This window comes from Melanerpes formicivorus, unplaced genomic scaffold (genome assembly GCF_026170545.1).
Source record: "Melanerpes formicivorus ecotype bairdi unplaced genomic scaffold, bMelFor1.0.p_v2 SCAF_7, whole genome shotgun sequence".
NCBI classification, from domain to species: domain Eukaryota; kingdom Metazoa; phylum Chordata; class Aves; order Piciformes; family Picidae; genus Melanerpes; species Melanerpes formicivorus.
In genome coordinates this window covers 10,053,983-10,074,386 of record NW_027142359.1, presented here as the reverse complement: position 1 = coordinate 10,074,386, position 20,404 = coordinate 10,053,983, and the positions used below count along the sequence as shown (strand labels likewise).

Sequence of the window (20,404 nt, the reverse complement as noted above, 5' to 3'; positions counted from 1 at the left end):
AGTTTTATGCTTTGAAAGAACGCAGCAGAATGCTGATGTCAGTCATGTCCTCCCTTTAATTAAGAGTTAGGGAAAACCAGGTCTAGTAATTCTAGTAACACTTTTGTCATGTAGGATGCAGTCAGCATCTTACACATACAATGGTTGCAATGGTTTGTGCAAAGTTCTCTTTATTCCACTTACAAAGAAGAATGGGGGTCCTGTAGTGCCTCCAAAGGATTCCTTTAGTGTCCTCTTTAAAAGTGGTTTTAGGGTGCAGCATGAAAGTGATTCAGAATAAAATTCTTATGCCCAGCTGTTCTGACCACTTTTTCTTTGGTTGCAGTCATCTTACAGGCACTTAAAACACATTTTATTTTCCACTTTGGGATTTCCAGCAGCTTGCAAGCCACTAGGGGTTGAGTAAGGATGCTATTTCAGAAATGCTCAAACTGAGTCACAGATCACTAAAGCAACTTCTCCCCAGGCTCACAGAAATTTGGTGCGGCGAGTTCCCAGTTAAAATCCTCATAGGGATCTTTGAGAGATTTCCTTCAGATTCTGTCTGCCTTCTACATAACTGACTCCAGTCTCACAATACAATTGTGCTTTTCCCCTCTGTACTAGGATATCTAATTCCTGTTTCTTCAAGGGACACAAAGCCTGCCATTGTGTTTATCAAACAGGAAACTTCATCTCAAAGTTTATGTCTGGACAGTTAGAACAGCTGAAGTCAGCACTGATGATGCTCAGGAGCCTCTCTGTGTATCAACTTAAAAAGATTGCATGTTTGCTTAGTGATTCCCCTGCAGGGAACCTCTAAGCTTTTGGCCAGTATCAGCTCTATTTTCCTGCTCTCCAGAATCTATTTAGCTGTCATATGTCTTTCAAAATATATAGCCTGTGACAATCTGTCCCCTAAATACAAAATCCATGTGAAGCATTTAGTGTAATAAAGTATTAACCTTAGCTTTTAGAAAGGTTTTTTTTTGTAGATACTCATGTAGCAGATTCTGGAAATTCATTCCATAAATGTCTTTGATATACAGAACACGACACACCAGTGTGGTAGTTTGATTCTACAGGACGCCACCTTTTTGGGGTTGGAATCTGTGTCCTGATCCCAAGTAAGCCTTTAAAAGGCAACCAATCTGGGGGAGATCTGTGACCATGTTCACAATTTCAGATCTTGAATGAGGAAAGAAGAGGGGCTTGCTTTAATTAGTGTAGCAGTTTGTCAGCTGTCTGTAAAGCTGCCAATTTTGAGGATAATTCTGTTTATTTTGGAAGATAATTCAGGTTGATAAAGCCAGCCAGTTTCAGTGAGAATGAGGTGGATATTCCTCTTTGCTATTGTGCTAGACTTCAGAGAAGGCCAGTTGAGTACCTAGGGCCGTAGAAGGGTTTGTTTTGCTGTAATAGTTTGTAGAGCTGTGCGTGATTATTATTCTCTTCTTTTCCCAATTATATTAAATGTTGGGTGGAAAATGCCAGCTGTGTCTGCATGTTAGCCTTCACATTAACATTTCCTACCCTGCAGGCAGCATGTTTGATGAAATACACTCTTTGACCACATTTTAATCAATTGGGTTTGACACTATAGTTCCATTGGTAAGACTGATCTGTAACAGCAGTAACCTGCTTCATGTAACAAAAGCTTAATCATCATAGGTCAAAAACTAGAACCAAAATAAGCTGCTTCAATCGGGGGAGGAAAAAACAGCAGCAAATAAGAGGTAACAGTACAGGTAATTACTGTCAGAAGGCTTAATTTCATGACTCTGTTTTCTTAGGTTCAGAACTGGAACAGTGAGATTCTTGCTAAACAGAAACCTCTGGTTGCCAAACCTTCAGCAAAACTGCATTTTGTAAACCGACTGAAAGGCAAAAAGTACAAAATGGGCAGCACTTCCAAAGTCCTGCAGGATGCCAGTAACTCCATTGAGCATCGACTTCCAAACTCGCAGAGGGTAGGTTGGGGGAGCCGTGGAGACCATAGCCCTTTACTAATATTTTTCTGATCAAAATTATGAAAAACACATTCCTGCAGCTGTCCACATCAGTTTTACTTGCAGTTTCAGTTTTACACTGTGGCTCTGTAAACCCAGGCAAAATTTGCCATTCTCTTCAAGCTTTTCCTATGACTGTAACACTTTTTTTCTGGCAGGTTTTCTAAAGTTAACAGTTCAGGCTGTACGTGTGCTTTAGTCCTAGTTTCTTCTAGACCCCCCTCCTCCAGCCTTAAAAATAAAAAATATTAAGTATCTCCTACTGTCTGAATAAAAAAAATTGATTTTTTTTAAGTTCTTGCACTCTTGACGGAAATCACGTTAAAATAAAAGAACCAAGTCACTTGATCTAGCTGAGAGAACTGCTTTTGACTATAGTTCTGAGGAGATAATGGAAACGTTCATAGTTGCTCTTGTTTTATTCTTTCACGGGCAGCTGGGTTTTTGGTAGATTGATGGCTGAGGAAGAGTAACTCCACCTGTACTGACCAGAGTACTCTTTCATTCTGTTTCAGAGCAGGAAATGGTTCTCACATTTTACTTTCCAAAATGCTTGCCATATTATTGGCATTTCTGCTTACAATACTTTGCTTTGTTTACAGAAATGGATTTCTTTTAAATGGATTTCAGATATGCAAATGCCAAATGTTACTGGAATTAAACTGCGGTGCAGTTGTCCTAGTTTTAGAATCTCAAGTTCAAAATAGCCCTAACTCTTCTCTCCTCTTCAGAAAAACAGTCGAGAGACAATGGCAGATGAAGGGTTCTTTGATCTACTGAGCCGATTCCAGAGCAACAGGATGGATGATCAGAGGTGCTTCTTCCAGGAGAGGACCAGATTCTCAGCTGCTTCGGTGGCAACACCCTCAACTCCACCTAAAACGATGAGAAAATGTAATTTTTCAAATCTAAAATCCATACCAAACTTCCGTTCCTGCCAAATGCTATTTTAAAAGTGTGTTCGCGTACAGACTTACTATGGAAGGGAATTCTTGTCCAGGCTAACTTGTTTTCTTCCTCCTACCCAGCCTTTTCTACTTCTGTAGTCTCCCCCCACACAGATGAATTTCTAGACCTGCTGGCTAGCTCGCAGAGCCGCCGGCTGGATGACCAGCGTGCTAGCTTCAGTAATCTACCTGGCCTTCGACTGAACCAACACAACAGCCACTCAGTCCTGGGGCACCTCGTGGCAAGCAGCAGCAGAGAACTCGACGATGACTTCTTTGATATATTGGTAAAATGCCAGGTAAGGTTTTTCACAAAAATTCTTCACTTCTTGAGTCTTTAGGGATTTGATTCATGCATCTGAGTCAGTTTCTTCAAGCTTATTTATCATGTGTTTGAAGATATGGAAGATAAGGAAGAACAAAAAAATTCAAATTACCAGATACTGGCTAATTTTGAAAAAAATGGTCACAGGATCACAGGTCTTGAAGTCTCCAGAGAACGAGATTCCACAACCTCTGTGACCCTCACAGTGAAGAAGTTCCTACTCATGCTGAGGTGGAACCTCCTGTGCTGTAGTTTATATCCCTTGCCCCTTGTAATGTTTGGTATTCCTATCGCATGAACCATTTAAACTAACAAATGCTGGAAAAGCGGAGAAAAACAAGTGGGAGTACTAAAAGGCACATGTAAAATGGTGTTAGGAAAGAGTTTAGATATAGACCCTTAGAAGGGCACCTTGTATCCAGGAGTCTTATCAAATGGAAGACTTCAGTATCAAAAGTTTAGTGGCAACAGTGACCATCATTCCAATTGTGCTAATAACTCATAGCAATGTCCAAGCGAGGTGTCTGGTGGCGAGTTACAGCATGGTATCTAAACCAGTTAGGCCAAAACCAAATCACCTCAGCTACTGAGTTTTCCAAAGGTAAGGAGCATCTTAGCTTGGGTGGGAAGCAGCACCTGGAATTCATTCTACAATGACACTGTTCATGAGCCTGATGAAATACCATGTTCTGGTTTAGCAGCTTGTCCTTTTACTTCTTGGAGTCAAGCAAAGAGTCTAGAGACGAACAGAACAGATCTTGTCTCTTCCTGGGCAAAGCAATGCAATAATGTGTATATGGAGAAAGGAATGGAAACATTTCATCCCCTCAATCATTATCATTGCAGGTGCTACTGCTTTACACAGAAGCACAAAATGGTGGCTATTTGAGATTTTTTTGTTTCAAAGATGACCCTGAGGTCCATCTACTTCTGAAAGCCAGGCTTTTCCTGAAGGGACCATTTTCCTCTCCAGGTAGCTCTGCAGCCACCTCTTGCTACTGAGAAATACCTGTAAACTACAGCAAAGGAGCTGCTGTCCGCAGCTGGACCTGATGCCATAGGCATAGGTTTGCAAAACCTGAGCAGGAAGGAGTAGCTGTGTGGAAGGCACACAAACTCTCTCAGAAGTTTTAGGGAACTGCTCTGTACTGTGGTGGTTAAACCCTACAACTCTTTTGAGTTTGGAGGAAAACTTTCTCCCAGTATTGCCTTCCCCAGTCTGACAAACAGGATGGCCATTTTGTACTTCCTGCATAAGGCAGACAAGCACATTTCTGTTGTGGAGACTAGAAATACCATCTACTAATGCTAAAATTCTTCTGGACAAAGGACACAACTAATTACCTGCAATATGCACAAGCGCTGAATTGTGTGTGCAGCTATTTTCGGATACACGTGGACGGATGGCTTGGAGAACCCATATTACCTGCATTTACACTCTCAACTTTGTAATTTCTTCTGGGAAGTTTACCTTGCCACAAAGCTTACCCATTCAATCCTTGTAAGAGCTTTAAACCTGAAAACAAAAGCTTTTAGTAATTTTTCATGTGTACTGTTCACTTGTTCTATAATATATTCCTGTAGATATGCAGCTTTAGTGTTTGCTCTCTCTGTAGGGTTCCAGACTGGACGACCAAAGATGTGCTCCTCCATCATCTGTAAAGGGACCAACTGTACCAGATGAGGATTTTTTCAGCCTAATTGTGCGATCACAAGCTAAGAGAATGGATGAACAGAGAGTCCATTTACCCTCGGCTATAAAGGGACCAAGTTCTAGCTGAAAGAAGGCGGCAGCCCATACTGTACAGCAGCATCTTAGGTATCATTTTTGTTTGCAGGAAACCCAGACATTGCCTTTTTACAGAAGACTGCACTTAGTGCTTTTGTCCCCTTTCTAATAATTTTTGGTATCAATAGCAGCAGCAGCAGCACTGCACTTGTGACTGGTAGCTACAGCTACTGGCAGCTGCAGCTACTGGCAGCTGCTCTTAGCAGTGTCTTGACACAACAACCTAATCCCTCTAGTCTAGGAATATTAATATGGATTTTTTTTTTCCTGTCAAGGAATTCTCATTGTTGATGTGTGGATTCTGTCCCCATCTCCATCTAGTGCAGGGCCTAAATTTGTATGTTCTTTTGAAAGGAAAACATGATTATTTTTTGTTATTTGTATCAGCCTACAAAAAGGGCCTGTTTGCTTTTATACTTTTTTTTTTTTTAAATAAAAGGAAGAGATAAACAGCTTCAGTACCTAATCTTTGTTTCTCCCAAACGGTTTCTGCAATCATTTTTATTAAAAAAAATAATCAAACACCGGTATTGTTTAATGTAAAAAACATTTTTTTTAGAACATTCTGGGATTTTTTGTACTATTAAGTGAAGTATTTCATGTACTAGTCAGTGTAGTTTTACCATCAGGAAACGTTCTTAATGAAGATGTACTTGGTTTTAAGTAAGAACTGCCAGTGCTGTTCTGTAATTTGTGTGCTACATGCCCACCAGCAGCAGCAAGAAGTGCATGCAGCAGGGAATCACAGGGATGATAGGTACTTGGCAGGGACTACCACACTCCTCAGGTAATTCCTGTTATAAACAGTCAATGGCTGCATGCATGATGCTGGGCCCTAACTGCTTCTCCTTCACTTGGTAAGGATGTGCTGTGCTGGGGTAGCCCATGGAAACCCTCAAAGGTACATGTTGTTTTAAGTGTGGGTATCTTGTGTTAGAAGACACTGTTCTTAACAAAGCTGGCAATTTATTCACTTTAGGTATTTATAAATTATGCCAATTTTTAATTGAACTATATTAGCCCCAGAGAAGAATCCAGAACTTCATTTTAGCTTCAGAGTAAAATGTCAGTGTAAGATTAGCTAAATAGGCTCTACAGAACAAAAACTATTTTAGAGATGGTGATATTTTACAATATTCTCCTGCAGTATTTTAGCACTGAAATTTGATTACTACTGAAACTGTCATCTTTCTAACTTCTACAAAGTGGCAAAATACTCTTCCAAACTAAAGTGCTTATTTTCAGTACTTTCACTTAGTGCTCCCTATTCCCCATTCAGCTTTGAATCACCATAAAACCACATCTGATATATCAGCTTCTCAGTCCCCTGGAAATGATTAAACTAGAAGAAAATCATCAAGCTATCCTAGAAATGTGCTGACCAGCAGCCATTCTACTTAAAACTGATTTTAAGGCATTTAAACAAAAAGATAGTCCTGAGACTTCTAGCTGAGGTGAAATTACCCTTATATACGAATTACAGGAGTATTAGGAACTCTGTTCAGGCTGTTCGACAGTTACCTGATTAGGCTTAAGGTAGCTTGATCAGAGTGTCAGTGCTTTCCCACCAGAACATACCTAGTTTTACACAGAACATGCTACACAAATTGGATTTCAGACAGGCAGCAACACCCCCACACCTCTTTCCTTGGCCAGCTTTACTTGTGTGATTCCAGAAACAATATGAATACTCTGTCTCTCTGGTTTTAAAGCTCCCACCTTACAGCTGTACCTATTCCTGCTCTGGCCAAAGATGAGAGTTCTGTTAGCTTACTGACGCTCTCTTCTCTACATTTGAGAATTAGAGCAGAGCTAGCAACTATGTGACTACTAAAGGTAAGACAAAACTTACAGCAGAGTTTGGGCCTTCCTCAGTCTCCTTCCTGTGAGTCACGTGAAATCTTGGTTTTCTTTTCTTCATGTGGTTCTACCACCATGTAATTTTTCCCTTCTAGGTTTTTATTAGGATCACAACTTCCTTCAGTCTCTTGCTCTGCTTTACCTGTCTCCTGTTTCTGCTGCTCAAGTGCTTGCTCTTCAGTAAGGTTTTCAGCTGTGATAGTTTCTAGTCTACAAACTTCAGCCTCAGCGTGCCATCTCTTCTGTAAAAATTAATAACAAGCTGTTAATCACCCAGTCTGTAAGTGATGGCATTTTTTGCTTCGGATGTATCTCAGCTCAAGGGCAGAACTCCCCCAAAGCATGACTGGTATCTATCTTCCTCTCACAGGGAAAACAGTACATGCAAATTGCACAATCTAGAGTGGAAGTCTGCTTCTAATTTTCAGTAGTCTACAGAAAAGTCAGCACTGCTTTTCTCTCCTACCTTTCTTCCAAGAGTAGTCATGTTGCCCAGGCTAGCCTAAGTACTAATCCCTCAAAAGAGAAGTTAAAGTCTTGAGTAAAAAGAGGTATAACTTGGTGCTATTTCCTGCTAGAGTTGGCCACTGCACAGTATTGTTTCAGAACAAAACACATCCAAGACCAAACTACACACCAAGACTCAACACTACCAAAGTGTTCCATAGAGGAAAAGGTACTTCCTTAACTCCTCTACTTCCCAGAATTTGGGTTAAGCTTTCTGTTTAAACATGTTCTAGCAAATGATATTGAAATGTATTACATTTAATCCCAGCTCAGAGAGCACCAGGACTAACATACACCAGGTTCTGGTTTGTGAGACTCTTCTACTTGCGTGTTTGGCTCATCACTTGTATGCACAATGCCAGGACTTCTGCCATTTCCTGGTCTCACAGGAGCATCTCCTCTGTCATGGGGTCCTCTGTGAACATAAGGAAGCTGCTGCACATAGTAGCCATCTGATCTACTCCTATCACTCTGGCCAAAGTCTATTCTCTCCTGTTGACTTTCAGGTGGAGGAAGACTTCTTTGAGATGATGTCAGGTATCTTAACACAGACACTGATGATCCTGCACCATAGAAGAAAGCCTGGGGAAAGGAAAAAAAAAAAAAAAAAACAACCAAACAAGTAAATGCCAAATATTTGCAGCCTACAGTTCTTACACATCTAAAAAACACTGAAAGGAAAACTCAGGCCATCAGAATGGCTACAGTAAAATCTGAGCTTTCCGTAGTCTGACCACACCTCAGAAACTGCCATACTTGATGTAGTTCATCTTTGGTACTACAATAAAGATGCTGAAGGCAATTACATCCATCACTGTATAATGACACAATGCAGCCAAGAACTAAGCTGCAGTAAGCCATCAGAGTCTAGGATTTTAGGCACTTCAATGCTGTTTTATCCCACTTGAAGACTGGAGAAGTGTAGTCTAAATACAAAGGTACCTGTTTTATTCCTAAACCAACTACTACATGGATTTGTGTCAATAAAACTTCCCTTGCAGAAATAATTTCACCTGTGCTACTACACCAGTAGTACAAGTAAGAAATAAATAATAATAGACCATTACACTTAAATATAAATTAACATCTAAAAAATAAAATGGAGTTTTAAAATATAAGATAAATGTATACAAACCACAACAGCCAGAGCCATCATAATCAGCACGGGAACCTGCAGAAGAAAAGGTATCTCCTTCATGAGTGCTTTGATGAATTCACCAATACCTTGTCCTACGTGCTCCAAAGGCTCAGTTACAAAGTTGGTGAAAGTGATTGCCAGTGCCTAGAAGAGCGCAAACAGAACAGATTGGTGTCACTGCCTGCACACACACAGAGGAGCAGTCTCTTCAGGCCTGGCAGATACCTTTGTCGGCGGAACCAACAAAGCAGGATTCACTAGTAGAGTTTCGTAGTACTTCTGACAGGGATCGTCCTGAAATGTCCATTTACTTCTGAGCCACTCTGTAGTCAAATTAGAGACACATTTTTACTACTGTAAAAGACACACATATCTTATGACAGTGTAGTACTACAGAAAGCAGAAATTCAATTACAGATGGAAGACAACTCTTCCAGATATAGTTCACAGCTCAGACTTGGTCTTTAAAACTCTGAACTAGCTTGGCAGTGTAGTATATCCAGTCATGGAGATGCAGCAAGGATAGGGGAGGCTGGAAAGAAAGAGAAGAAACTGAGGTTTTCTCTCCCTGTTTAGTCAAGAAAGTTCTTTTATGATATTAACTCAGTCCCTAGAAGCCTCAGACAAAAATTAATCTGGGCTGTGGGAATTAATAGCTAGCACATTTTGTCTGCAGCTGCTGAAACAATTCTGAGTGTTACTACTCATGTGCCAGGCTGCAAGTGCATTAAAAATGTGTATTCTGCTTGCTAGGTTTCAAGGAACTATTGTAGTTAAAAAAACAGATAGTGTTACTCCTTACGGGAGCTTTTAAGCTATGAACAAAAAATTTATGATGTTAATGTTTTGAGTAGTTAGATCTTAGTGCATCCAGAATATAAACCATTGAAATTTGACATAAACAGAGCAATCCCATGTAATAGTGTTTGGGAGAATTGTGCAAAATGCAGTGGGCCCGATCCAGGTCCCACCACAGGGAGCTGAAATATAAACTGACAGAGCAGTCTGCCAGGAGGTGGCCATGGCTACAGCTGGACCAGAATGGCCTCGATCAGCTGAGCCAGTGGCTATTTACTGCGAAGTTCATACAGTGTTTAATTCACATTCCCACAGCCTACCCCCCTCCAGCCCATTGTTTTATCTTATTCTAACAGATGTTTTTTTCCCCCAACTGCTTTTCCCATCCACTTCAAAGATACAGCATTTCATTATCCCTACTCCTTTCTCACAAGATTCAAGGTACATCATCACTCACTTAGCAACCTCTGAGTCTCCCACACAGATGTGAAGGACATCTAAACACTCTGTTCCCTCTGTTCCCTACTCCCTTTGGGTTCCCACAATCACAGGCAAAAATACATAAAGGGAAGCCTATAATAAGCACCTATTAGGAGCAACCATTGTAAATCTCCCTGCTAGAGCACTGGATAACAAATAACTAATAAAAAGGATAGAATCGGTTTCTCTGTAAAAGTAACACCAGAGTGAAACAGTTACACATAATAAATTCTGAAGCCCATTGTACTTGCAGGCCTGGCAGATGGAAGAATTAAAAACTTCCCAAAATGCTTTCTTGAACTCTGCCCTCCTCGCTTCTATAAATGACACTGAATGGTCTTGGGGCAGTGGAGCTGGGGAAGCATTAGGAAAAGAACACCATGACATGCTCCAAGCAGAGTTTTGTGATCAGCTCACCCTCCCAAGGCCTAGGAAAAAACAGTCTTGTGGAACATCAGAAAAAGAGTTAAAACCACTGAATCATTAGTTGCTGAAGAAAATTCAGTGCAGTACTCATGAAGAAATGAGAGTATTCTTGGGTACTGAGTACGCTGTGACCATACATACCATGACAAAGCAATGAAACAATCATTTACCAATAAGACTGTCCCTCCAGTCCAGCTTCTCAGCACAGACGTTATCAAACTGCCCCATTTTTGCAATCTCTGCTTGATGCTGTGCAAAGGCTCGCTGCAGGAGAAGAGGAAGTATTTGTGAAACAGAAACCAAGCTGGTGCTGGACAGAATACCTCTCTCCCTGCAGCTCTGCATCCCAGCTCGTGACGTTTGCTCTTGGTTTGGGATAATTACCTGCGTAGATCTGTATTTGGTACCTGAACAATTTAACAGAGTTAAGTTCTAAGTACTTCCTGGGAATGGATTAAAAGCCACCAATGTGGCCATCTCTGAGCTGTTCTCCAAAAGGAGCTTGAATTACCCAGAGCCAACTCCTGTATTCATTATGATTTTGCCTTATAGTTTGCATCTGATAATCAAACAGAAAAAAATTAAAGTCAGTCTGCTAAAAAGCTGCCATTCTTCATTGACACAGCCCAAGCCCTCTCCACAATGTGTTTCCCTAAGACTTTTCTACCATACTGCTTTAGCATTCCACTTTCCCTTGCAGTTCTACTGCTTTATGAATTGTGTGCACCCCTGCAGCAGGGTGTGAGCTGGCAGGGTTTCTTTGGTTCTTTAAGCCTAATATGCCTGTCAACATGTAAAACAAAGCATTCATCCCTTTGTTTAGTTTGTGGTCAGTTACTACTTTACATAAGCTATCTAAAGGAACTAAACCTTTACTCCCTCTCAGAGCATTAGTTTTGGGGTTGGTCTCAATCTGAAAACTGTTTTCCAACATAAACAATTCTATGACTTTGTAACTGTAAAAGTTTAAGCTTTAAATCATTAAAATTTCAGAACAACTTACCTTATACAAGTAAAGCCAATTCCACGCAAAACTGATGAGAAAACTGATCAATAAAAGACGTTTTAGCTGAACAAACCAATGAATACGTGTCCAAAGCTCTGTAGCTATTACAACTACACCACACACTAAGCACAAGAGTAGCTGAAAGAGAACAGGAAAAAAAAATTAACACTTCAGATCTGGGATTTTCTCAAGCTTAGTGCCAGTACACATGAAGGAACTTCCAACTTTTGTTTTCACTAGCATTATTTACACAAATTATTAGAGATCCTCAGCTCAGCACTTTGCCATCCCATTTTAAAGAAGGTGACATGCTCTTCTTTCCTACACAAGTTTTTCCACAAGAATTCAGAAATTCAGAAATTGACCTGCAAGACCTCTAATATACACTCATCTCGATATAAATAGATTTCAGTTCCTGAAGTAGCCAACAGCTTCAGCTTCTATTTGAACAAGAGAAAACCTGGAAAATCTGTAATGCACAAACTGTCAGTAAAGCGCTAGAGTCTAATGAGTCACACAACACAGATAGAAAAGCCAGGAGGTGAAAAAAGCAAGCACACCAGAAATAAACCACAAAGCCACAGAAAGAAAAAGATGACCACAGGAATAAAAAACTTGAATTGTTACTTTAAGTGAATACATCTCCTCTACTTTAAATAACTATTTAACAAAGATGGAAAGAACTGCTTTATATGTGGTGTTAAGATGGTAATAGTCATTGACTTGCACAAAAACTAGAGAAAACAGCAATTAAAAAAAAGCAGCAAAAAAAACCCCAAAAGTCATTCTCTTACCAGAAACATATTATATAGATCAATTCCAAAAGTGTCTTCAAATCTCCAGTGCCAAGCTTCATAATTATGAGGCTTAAAATTAATCAAAATATCACTAAGTGCATCATCCACAGCACCTGACTGCCAGGTTTCCTCACTGAGAAACTTGAGGATCTCCATGTATGTCTGTTTTGTAAGGATGATCTCTGCATCATAATGGACATGGTCCACATTTTCCTTGGGCTAAATTAAAAACAAAATGATGGTTAAAAGCTGCTTATTTGTAACTAGAATGGTTTGAAATTAGAGAAGAGTAGATTAGATTGGAGAACAAGTTCTTGACCGCAAGGATGGTGGAACACCGGAACAGGTTGCCCAGAAAGCCCCATCCTTGGAGAGATTCAAGGCCAGGCTTGACAGGGCTCTGAACAACCTGATCTAATGAAGGATGACTCTGCTCGCTGCAGGGGGCTTGGACTAGATGACTATTGGAGGTCACTTCTGACCCAAACTATTCTATGATACTATGATTAGAAAGCTGTATCTCCAGACAAAAACCTGCTTGTATACTCTCATGAAATACCAGCACTTTTTGAAGCAGACTGCGGGACAAAGACATGAGGCAGGGAGCATGCTATGATTCTATAATATATTGTTTAGAAAATGAACAAAATAAAACATGAATTCACTGATGGGTACTTGTTGTTGTATAGGTGTCCGATCACCCTGCGCACAGCTTCCAGACAAGATGTAAGCAGGCGAAGATGTTTATTATGTTACACAGTTTGTCAGAAGGCACGTGTCACATCTTAATTGGTTATTTTCTACTGGCATGCGTGTAATTAAGTCATACAATAGGCTAAAATAACAAAACAATATTTTAACACATCCAAACAAATTCTGCCCAGTTTCTTCCCCTTCAGTTACAAGATGTTTACATTCTTTTCTGAGTCAAAGACTAAACATAGCCTTCCAAAGCTATCCAAAAACAACCCTTCTCCTATAGGTACTCTTTCAGTTCTACAATAAATCCTAAAAAATGAAGGTATTAAAATTTTAGAACAACTTCTCATTAGCAAGCGACAATTATGAGTGTTCTATGTGTGCCCTGACCATGGCTGAGCAACACAGAAGCTATTAAATACTGAAATAAGAAACATTACATTTCTAAGTATAGTGAGGTTTGTTTTATTTTGCTTACTGCTACAAATTTATTCCTCTGCCTCTTGAGTAGGTAAAACAAACCTCCAAAAACAATTAAAATAAAGACAATAACAAGGCAAATCTTATATGCAGACTGTAATAAGCTACTATTCCTTGATGGTTAATGTGATACAGCCTAAAACAAAGGCCTAAAAGGTCACTTGGAGCACTGTGTCCAACTCTGGAGCCCTCAGTATAGGAAGGCCGTGGACCTGATGCAGCAAGTCCAGAAGAGGGCCATAAAAAATGATCAGGGGGCTGAAGCACCTCTGGAATGGAATGGAATTAACCAGGTTGGAAAAGACCTTTGAGATAATTGAGTCCAACCTATCATCTAACACTATCTAATCAACTAAACCAAGGCACCAAGCACCCCATCCAGTCTCCTCCTTAACACCTCCAGTGATGGTGACTCCACCACCTCCCTGGGCAGCACATTCCCATGGCCAATCACTCTTTCTAGGAAGAACTTCTTTGTAACATCCAGCCTAAACCTCCCCTGGTGCAGCTTGAGACTCTGTCCTCTTGTTCTGGTGCTGGCTGCCTGGGAGAAGAGACCAACCCCCACCTGGCTACAACCTCCCTTCAGGGAGTTGTAGACAGCAATACGGTCTCCTCTGAGCCTCCTCTTCTCCAGACTAAGCAACCCCAGCTCCCTCAGCCTCTCCTTATGGGGCTTATGCTCCAAACCCCTCACCAGCTTTGTTGCCCTTCTCTGTACATGTTCCACAACTCAGCATCTTTCCTAAACTGAGTGGCCCAGAACTAAACACAGTACTCAAGGTGCAGCCTAACCAGTACTGAGTACAGGGGCAGATTTGACCTCCCTGCTCCTGTTGGCCACACTGTTCCTGATACAGGCCAGGATGCCATTGACCTTCTTGGCCACCTGGGCACACTGCTGCTCATGTTCAGCCTACCTATCAACCAGTATCCCTAGGTCCCTTTCTGCCTGGCCACTCTCCAGCCACTCTGACCCCAGCCTGTAGCAGTGCATAGGGTTGTTGTGGCCAATGTGCAGAACCCAGCACTTAGATGTGTTAAATCTCATGCCGTTGGACTCTGCCCATCCGTCCAGCCTGTCAAAGTCCCTCTGCAGAGCTCTCCCACCCTCTAACAGATCAACTCCTGCCCCCAGCTTGGTGTCATCTGCAAACTTACTGATGATGGACTCAATACCCTCATCCAGATCATCAATAAAGGTATTAAAGAGCATGGGGCCCAGCACTGATCCCTGGGGGACACCACTAGTGCCTGGCTGCCAGCTGGATGTGGCACCATTCACCACCACTCTCTGGGCTCGGCCCTCCAGCCAGTTCCTAACCCAGTGCAGAGTGCTGCTGTCCAAGCCATGGGCTGACAGCTTGGCCAGGAGTTTGCTGTGGGGGATGGTATCAAAGGCCTTGCAGATGTCCAGGTAGACTACATCGACAGCCTTCCCCACATCCACCAGGCAGTCACCTGATCATAGAAGGAGATCAGGTTGGTCAGGCAGGACCTGCCCTTCCTAAATCCATGCTGGCTGGGCCTGATTGCTTGGCCATCCTGTAAGTGCTGTGTGACTGCACTCAACATGAACTGTTCCATAATCTTGCCTGGCACTGAGGTCAGGCTGACAGGTCTGTAATTCCCTGGCTCATCCAACCAGCCCTTCTTGTGGATGGGCATCACATTGGCCAGCTTCCAGTCATCTGGGACCTCTCCAGTGAGCCAGGACTGTTGAAAAATGATGGAGAGCAGCTTGGCCAGCTCATCTGCCCGCTCTCTCAGCACCCTAAGATGGATCCCATCTGGTGCCATGGACTTGTGGGTATCCAAGCAGCTAAGGAGGTCTCTATCTACTTCCTCCTGGATCACAGGGGAACTATAATGCTCCCTGACTCCATCTGCCAGCTCAGGAGGCCAGTTGTCTGGAAGACAACCTATCCTGCTATTAAAATTTGAGGCAAAGAAAGTGTTAATTACCTCTGCCTTTTCCTCATCTTTTGTTACTATGTTCCCCTCTGTGTCCACCAAGGAGTGGAAGTTGTCCTTGCTCCTTCTCTCGCTATTAATATATTTGTAGAAGGATGCTATGAAGGCAAGCTGAAGTAGCTAGGGTTGTTCAGTGTGGAGAAGGCCTAATCACCACCTTCTAGTCCCCTGCAGGGGGCCTACGAGAAGGCAAGAGAGGGACTGTTTACAAAGGCCTGTGGTGACAGGACAAGGGGCAATGGTTTGAAATGAGAGTAGAGTCAGACTGGATGTCAGGACAAAGTTCCTTACAATGAAGGTGGCTGAACACTGGAATATGTTGCCCAGGGAGGCAGTTGAGGTCCCATCTCTGGAGATATTCAAGGTGAGGCTAAACAGAGCTCTAGTTGAGGATGTCCCTGCTTACTGCAGAGTTGGACTAGATAACCTTTAGAGACCCCTTCTAACCCAGGTGATTCTATGAATCGAGCAGGGTATTCCCATAGCTGTGTCCAACAATAGGTACTTAGATAAACCTTCTGAATTCCCGTGGCCTCCCTTTGGAGGCTTTACAGATCCTCCAAACAAATGCTGCTAACTGGCATAGCACTGCAACGTACACACTTCTGGCATTTTGTTCTTTGCAATTCACTGCCCTTTATTTTCCTTTTCAAGTATGCCACAATAACTAATCAATACATGGTAACTGTGGAAACACACTTAAAGCAGTAACATGAATTCTAATTAATTCTCAATGACTGTTCAAATACTTACCAGGCCAAGTTTTCCAGCTTCATTTAAAATCTTATTCAAGTATCGCTTAAAAATATAAAAGCTGCGGCTTTGATGTGATTTGGCATTCCTCTTCTCACAGTCTGCAACCTGTGGTGCAAAGACACTTTGGTCATTTCTTTTTCAAAGAAGAAGAAACCCCAGCAGAAGATGAAGCTCAGGGTGAAGTGAGGCAGATGTGTTCAGGTTAAGCAACAAGCCTTTGTTTAGCACAAGCCTAGGCAGCTACTGAAGATGCTCCTTTCTAGTGGACTGGCCCCTGCTGGAGGACTTCAGATCTGTTAATAATGCAGTTTGAATACTAACCTCAGTCTGACTAGGGGGGAAAAAAAAAAGATCAGGATCTCCTTAAATTATGTTTACATTAAAAAACCCACAAAACTACACCACCACCCCGCACCCCCCCCTAAAAAATGTAAGAACTGAACCCACTAAAATTACTTTGGGTGTCCAGATGGCTGAGGGAAGTGTGAACCCTGGAAGTCACACAAGCATTACTGCATCCTCCTGATCTCACAGGAAGCAGCAGTGTAGGGGGTCTCAGGGTAGCTTCTGAGCGCTGCAGCCCTGCACATTATGGTCAGCCAAAACCATGTTCTCTATATTCACAACCCACCCCTTAGAACCCAACAGCACAGAACAGTTTGGAAATGAAAGGTCTTAGCTGTTGGCAGCATGGGGTAATTTAAACTGCTGGCTCCTGACAGAAGCACATAGCTCCTATCAACTTCTGTTAATACTGTAAAATGTTTTAGGAAAGAGACCTTAGTAAGCAGGACAGCAATCTGGAAGGGAGTTCCCATTACTTCCTGTGGTCCCTCTGAACAAAGATTCTCCCTACATTATGCATGGCATTTCACACATTAAACCAGCAGTTCTCCTGTTCTGTACTATCCAGAAAATCATCATCAGAAAGCACAGACTATAGAAGGCTGGAGAATATTTTGAAGTTCCATAACAAACCTTCTTTTGCAAAGAATCTAATTCCCTGGAACAACTTGATAGGATTTCAGTACTGACCGCATCCATATTCTTATCCTGAGAGTCATGATAGTTTGCCTAAAAGAAAAACATCTCTTCAGAGTCACAGAATTTGATTGCTATGTGATATTACACTTCTGTAATCAGATCACTTTAAAAGAAGCAGAGGAGCTAAAGCCTGAATGTTGCTCTCTGCTGCAGATACATTCCCAGTGATACTGTCTGCCTCTGCTGTTATTTTAGGCTCCAAATGAACAACTGCTTTAAGTTTCTCTAAATGCAAGCTGCCTTCAGAAGGTGAAGTCCTGTCCTATCCTCCCCCACCTGCCCTTTCCCCTCCTGAGTGCTGGCAAGCCATGCAGTACGTGAGATTAGATAATCAACTGGCTAAAAACTGACTTAGCAAGCAAAGGAGCTGTTTTCAGCCACATAAATTCCCAGTCCAGCTGCCACGCAGCCAGCCAGACTCTAAGTAAACACAAAGGCCTGCTCTGGATTGCATGCCTTTCCTTTCACGCTCCCTTCTCCTGCTTCAGCAGCCAAAATTTTCTGTCAGTTGCTCAGACTTGGTTGCAGCAGTGCTTCTACAGAACCAGGTAAGTGCACTGAAGAAAGTCTTCAAAAGGATGTGCAATACCACTCAAAACAGTGAACTCAGGCTAACACAAAGTTTGGTTTTGAGGACTCTGGTAGCCCATGCAGCCTGTCTACCCAAAAATCTCTCAATGCAGAGCAGAGAAAAAACCTTGGGAAAATGGATTAACCCAAAGTAGTAATTTTTCTTCTTTAAGATGTGATTCTATTTTTGTGGGAGACAACAGAAAAACTCCCAGTATTTTTTTACAAAAGCTGAAGCAGTTAGGCACCAAACTTAAATGTTCCAAAGTGTCTCGCTGAATTTTAGGGACGCTACTAACTGTCTGGTGGATTTGGGAGCGATGGAGGCTATGAAGGAACTTTATGGAGAGAAATAATGCGGTTTTAATTTAGGCTTAATAAAATTGTTCTGAAGAGTTAAAACAGTTATTATTCAAGACTGCAAAACCAAACTTGAAAGCTGAAGAATGACAAAACTCAAAGGTGCCTCTTCAACCAATCACAATGTACAGAGCTACACGTATATCAGATAAGCAAAGTACATCCCATGATACATGCAGAATCCACCTTTCATACAAGGCAACCAAGACAATTCCCCTTGTTTCAACTAGCTTTCCTTATTTCATCTTCTCCTTAATGAATTATTAACAGTACAGCACTCCATCCCTACTCTGATCTTCCTTACAGCATTACAAAACACCACTGGCTTTCTCAATACCTTCACACAGTAAGCGGAGCTTATTCCCCTATTAGTAGGAACCTTGTCAGTAAAAAGCCCCAAGCTAATTATCTACAATAATATAGAGAACTATTATTTTTTTTCTTTGCAATTTCATTAATGGACACACAACACTGTTCCATTTGTAGACTGAGATGTAACCTTGTAAGACCTTAAAAAAGCTGTAATTGTACCATTCTCAAAGGTCACGATTCGTGGCCAACCTTTCAACAGCACGTGGCTGAAGGGCTGTTTAGGAGAGACACCTATTAATGCACTTTTTCTTTTCCTACCTTGTAAGGTCTTCTCATTGTTCCTGATGCTGCATCGTAATTGAGCATATCAGTGGGGTCAATCCATTCATCGTCTGGAGCTTTACCACTCCCTAGTAGCACAACTGCACATAGTACCAAAGGAAACAGCATCCTATATCACTAAACACAACGAGATTCGGATATTTAGTTCAGAATCTCACACACTGTGCAAAAAAAACTTTAAACCATCTTACAACATGAAAAATGCCTCCTCCGGTGTTGTTTCTAAACTCAGCTCTCCGTTAAGCAACTTAAACTTCACTTCCCCCCTCCCCTCTCGAAGAAAACACTGTCAAGAATATGCAACAATCACTCTGCATCGGACAAGCGGACAAACGCAACTTGCTGTACTTATCCGCAGGTGTAGTGCAGAGTTCAGCGGTGCCATAAATACGATAAAAGAGCGCAGAACTCCTACAGGCTTTGACACAAGGATCCGGCACCACAGAAACCCTCCTGGCATGCCTTGTCGAGACCGTGAGGATGTTCCCACCCTGCCTGGTCGGTAGCCCCGCGCAGGCCGCCGCCGCCGCCGCCGCGCACAGGTCCGCTCCACGGCACAGCCCTGCTTGGCGGGAGCTAGAGGCCTACGTCGCAAGCCTTGAACCAGCAACAAACGGGAAAACGCCAGAGGCTCCTCCCCACTTCGCCTTCACTTCGTTTATTTCGGACACTAACGCCACGCTACCAGGATACAGGCGGCCTTCTAGCCCTCCCCTCATTTCCATCCGTCCTCCTCGCTCCATCGCGGCAGCGAACACACCAGGCCCCGGACAAGGTGTGAGGCGACACCCCCACCCCCGCCGCCGCCCCCAGCGAGGCCACGCAACCGAGGGCCCGTCCGCGGTCCATACTCCAGCTCCCAGACCCCGGTACCTGCAGGGCCGCAGCCAGCCGCGCCGTGTTTACTTGGCCCAGAGCCGTCCCGCATCGCCGGGCCTCTCGCAGCCGGGGAGAGGTCCCTTACGTCAGCGTCCTCTTGCCCGTCCTTCGCTCCACAGGCCCGGCACGGCCCCGCGGCCCGACGAAAGCGGCTCCCACCCTACAGAGGCAGCGGAGAAGTGGCCGCCTCAGCCGCGCGCTCGCCCTCGAGATGGGGAGGCGCTGGCGGGCAAGGCCCCGCCTCGCGCAGGCAGGCCTGTGGCGACCGCTGGCTGGGAAGGCGGCAGAAACATCAACGTCTGCCCCAGCAGCAACGCTGAGGAACACAGCCGCGGAGCGTACGGGGAGCACACGGCTGGGGAGCAGCCGCAACAACACGATTACATGTAAGCCCCTCCAGAGGGCCGAAGCAGCAGTCCCGTCAAAGCACGCAGGCCTGCAAGAGGCCACTATCTCCTCCTCCTTCCCGTTCTGTGCATGGCTTTATTTAATTGTCTACAGCTCCAGGAAAAAACACACTTCCCTTTAATAAGCACAAGAGAGAGTGAGGCACTTTCAGCTACGAACAGCTCATAAGCATAAGACTGGGACGTAAAAGGACAGACGTAAGACTACACCCTCTCTCTAAAGACTCAAGTTCCAGTAACATCCCTTTAAGGAAATCCACATTTAAATAGGGGTAGTGCCTATTAGAAATAGTGTACCAGCCCTTTGACCACAGATGGACAACTGGAGCTTCCTCCAAAGCAGCAGGAGGACCTATGTGTTCAGTACTGAAAAGAAAGATTATTCAGTACTGTGCTCCTTTGTTGTTGTTGTTTGGAAGGAGTAACAAAGAACTGAAGTCCTTTACGGTTCAAGGCATAAACTGACGTATGGTCTAAGTATCTGAGTTGTACTGAGGAACCAAAAGCCCAAAATAACAGA

At 42.9% G+C, this 20,404-nt stretch overlaps 2 protein-coding genes across 14 annotated transcripts in view; one reads left to right on the top strand and one right to left on the bottom strand.

Moving 5' to 3' along the window:
• Positions 1-5,507, top strand: part of GPSM2 (G protein signaling modulator 2) — a 30,306-nt gene extending 24,799 nt beyond the window's left edge. For 6 of the 7 annotated variants that reach the window (XM_068140943.1, XM_068140941.1, XM_068140944.1 and 3 more), the window contains 4 exons: positions 1,773-1,949; positions 2,720-2,882; positions 3,017-3,234; positions 4,877-5,507. In XM_068140943.1, the coding sequence (XP_067997044.1) occupies positions 1,773-1,949; positions 2,720-2,882; positions 3,017-3,234; positions 4,877-5,041 (723 nt within the window). In that variant the 3' untranslated portion in view covers positions 5,042-5,507. The remainder of the gene's footprint in view (positions 1-1,772; positions 1,950-2,719; positions 2,883-3,016; positions 3,235-4,876) is intronic. The other variant, XM_068140946.1, reaches the window with a different exon arrangement.
• CLCC1 (chloride channel CLIC like 1) lies at positions 39-19,701 on the bottom strand. 7 transcript variants are annotated; one of them, XR_010987640.1, is made up of 13 exons: positions 19,472-19,696; positions 18,575-18,715; positions 16,949-17,044; positions 15,968-16,075; positions 12,059-12,280; positions 11,262-11,402; positions 10,429-10,522; positions 8,780-8,877; positions 8,552-8,698; positions 7,711-7,998; positions 6,902-7,151; positions 4,605-4,776; positions 39-2,864 (listed from the first exon to the last, which is right to left on the bottom strand). XR_010987640.1 is itself a non-coding variant. In XM_068140957.1 (12 exons), the coding sequence occupies exons 2-11, from the start codon at positions 18,704-18,706 to the stop codon at positions 6,921-6,923; spliced, it is 1,554 nt and encodes a 517-aa protein (XP_067997058.1). In that variant the 5' UTR covers positions 18,707-18,715; positions 19,472-19,696; the 3' UTR covers positions 39-2,864; positions 6,902-6,920. The 7 variants fall into 7 exon arrangements, 6 of the variants coding, with proteins under 6 accessions (XP_067997058.1, XP_067997060.1, XP_067997055.1 ...); XM_068140957.1 differs by lacking the exon at positions 4,605-4,776 and having other exon boundaries at positions 6,902-7,148; XM_068140959.1 differs by lacking the exon at positions 4,605-4,776 and having other exon boundaries at positions 18,575-18,666.
• Positions 19,702-20,404: the final 703 nt, after the last annotated feature.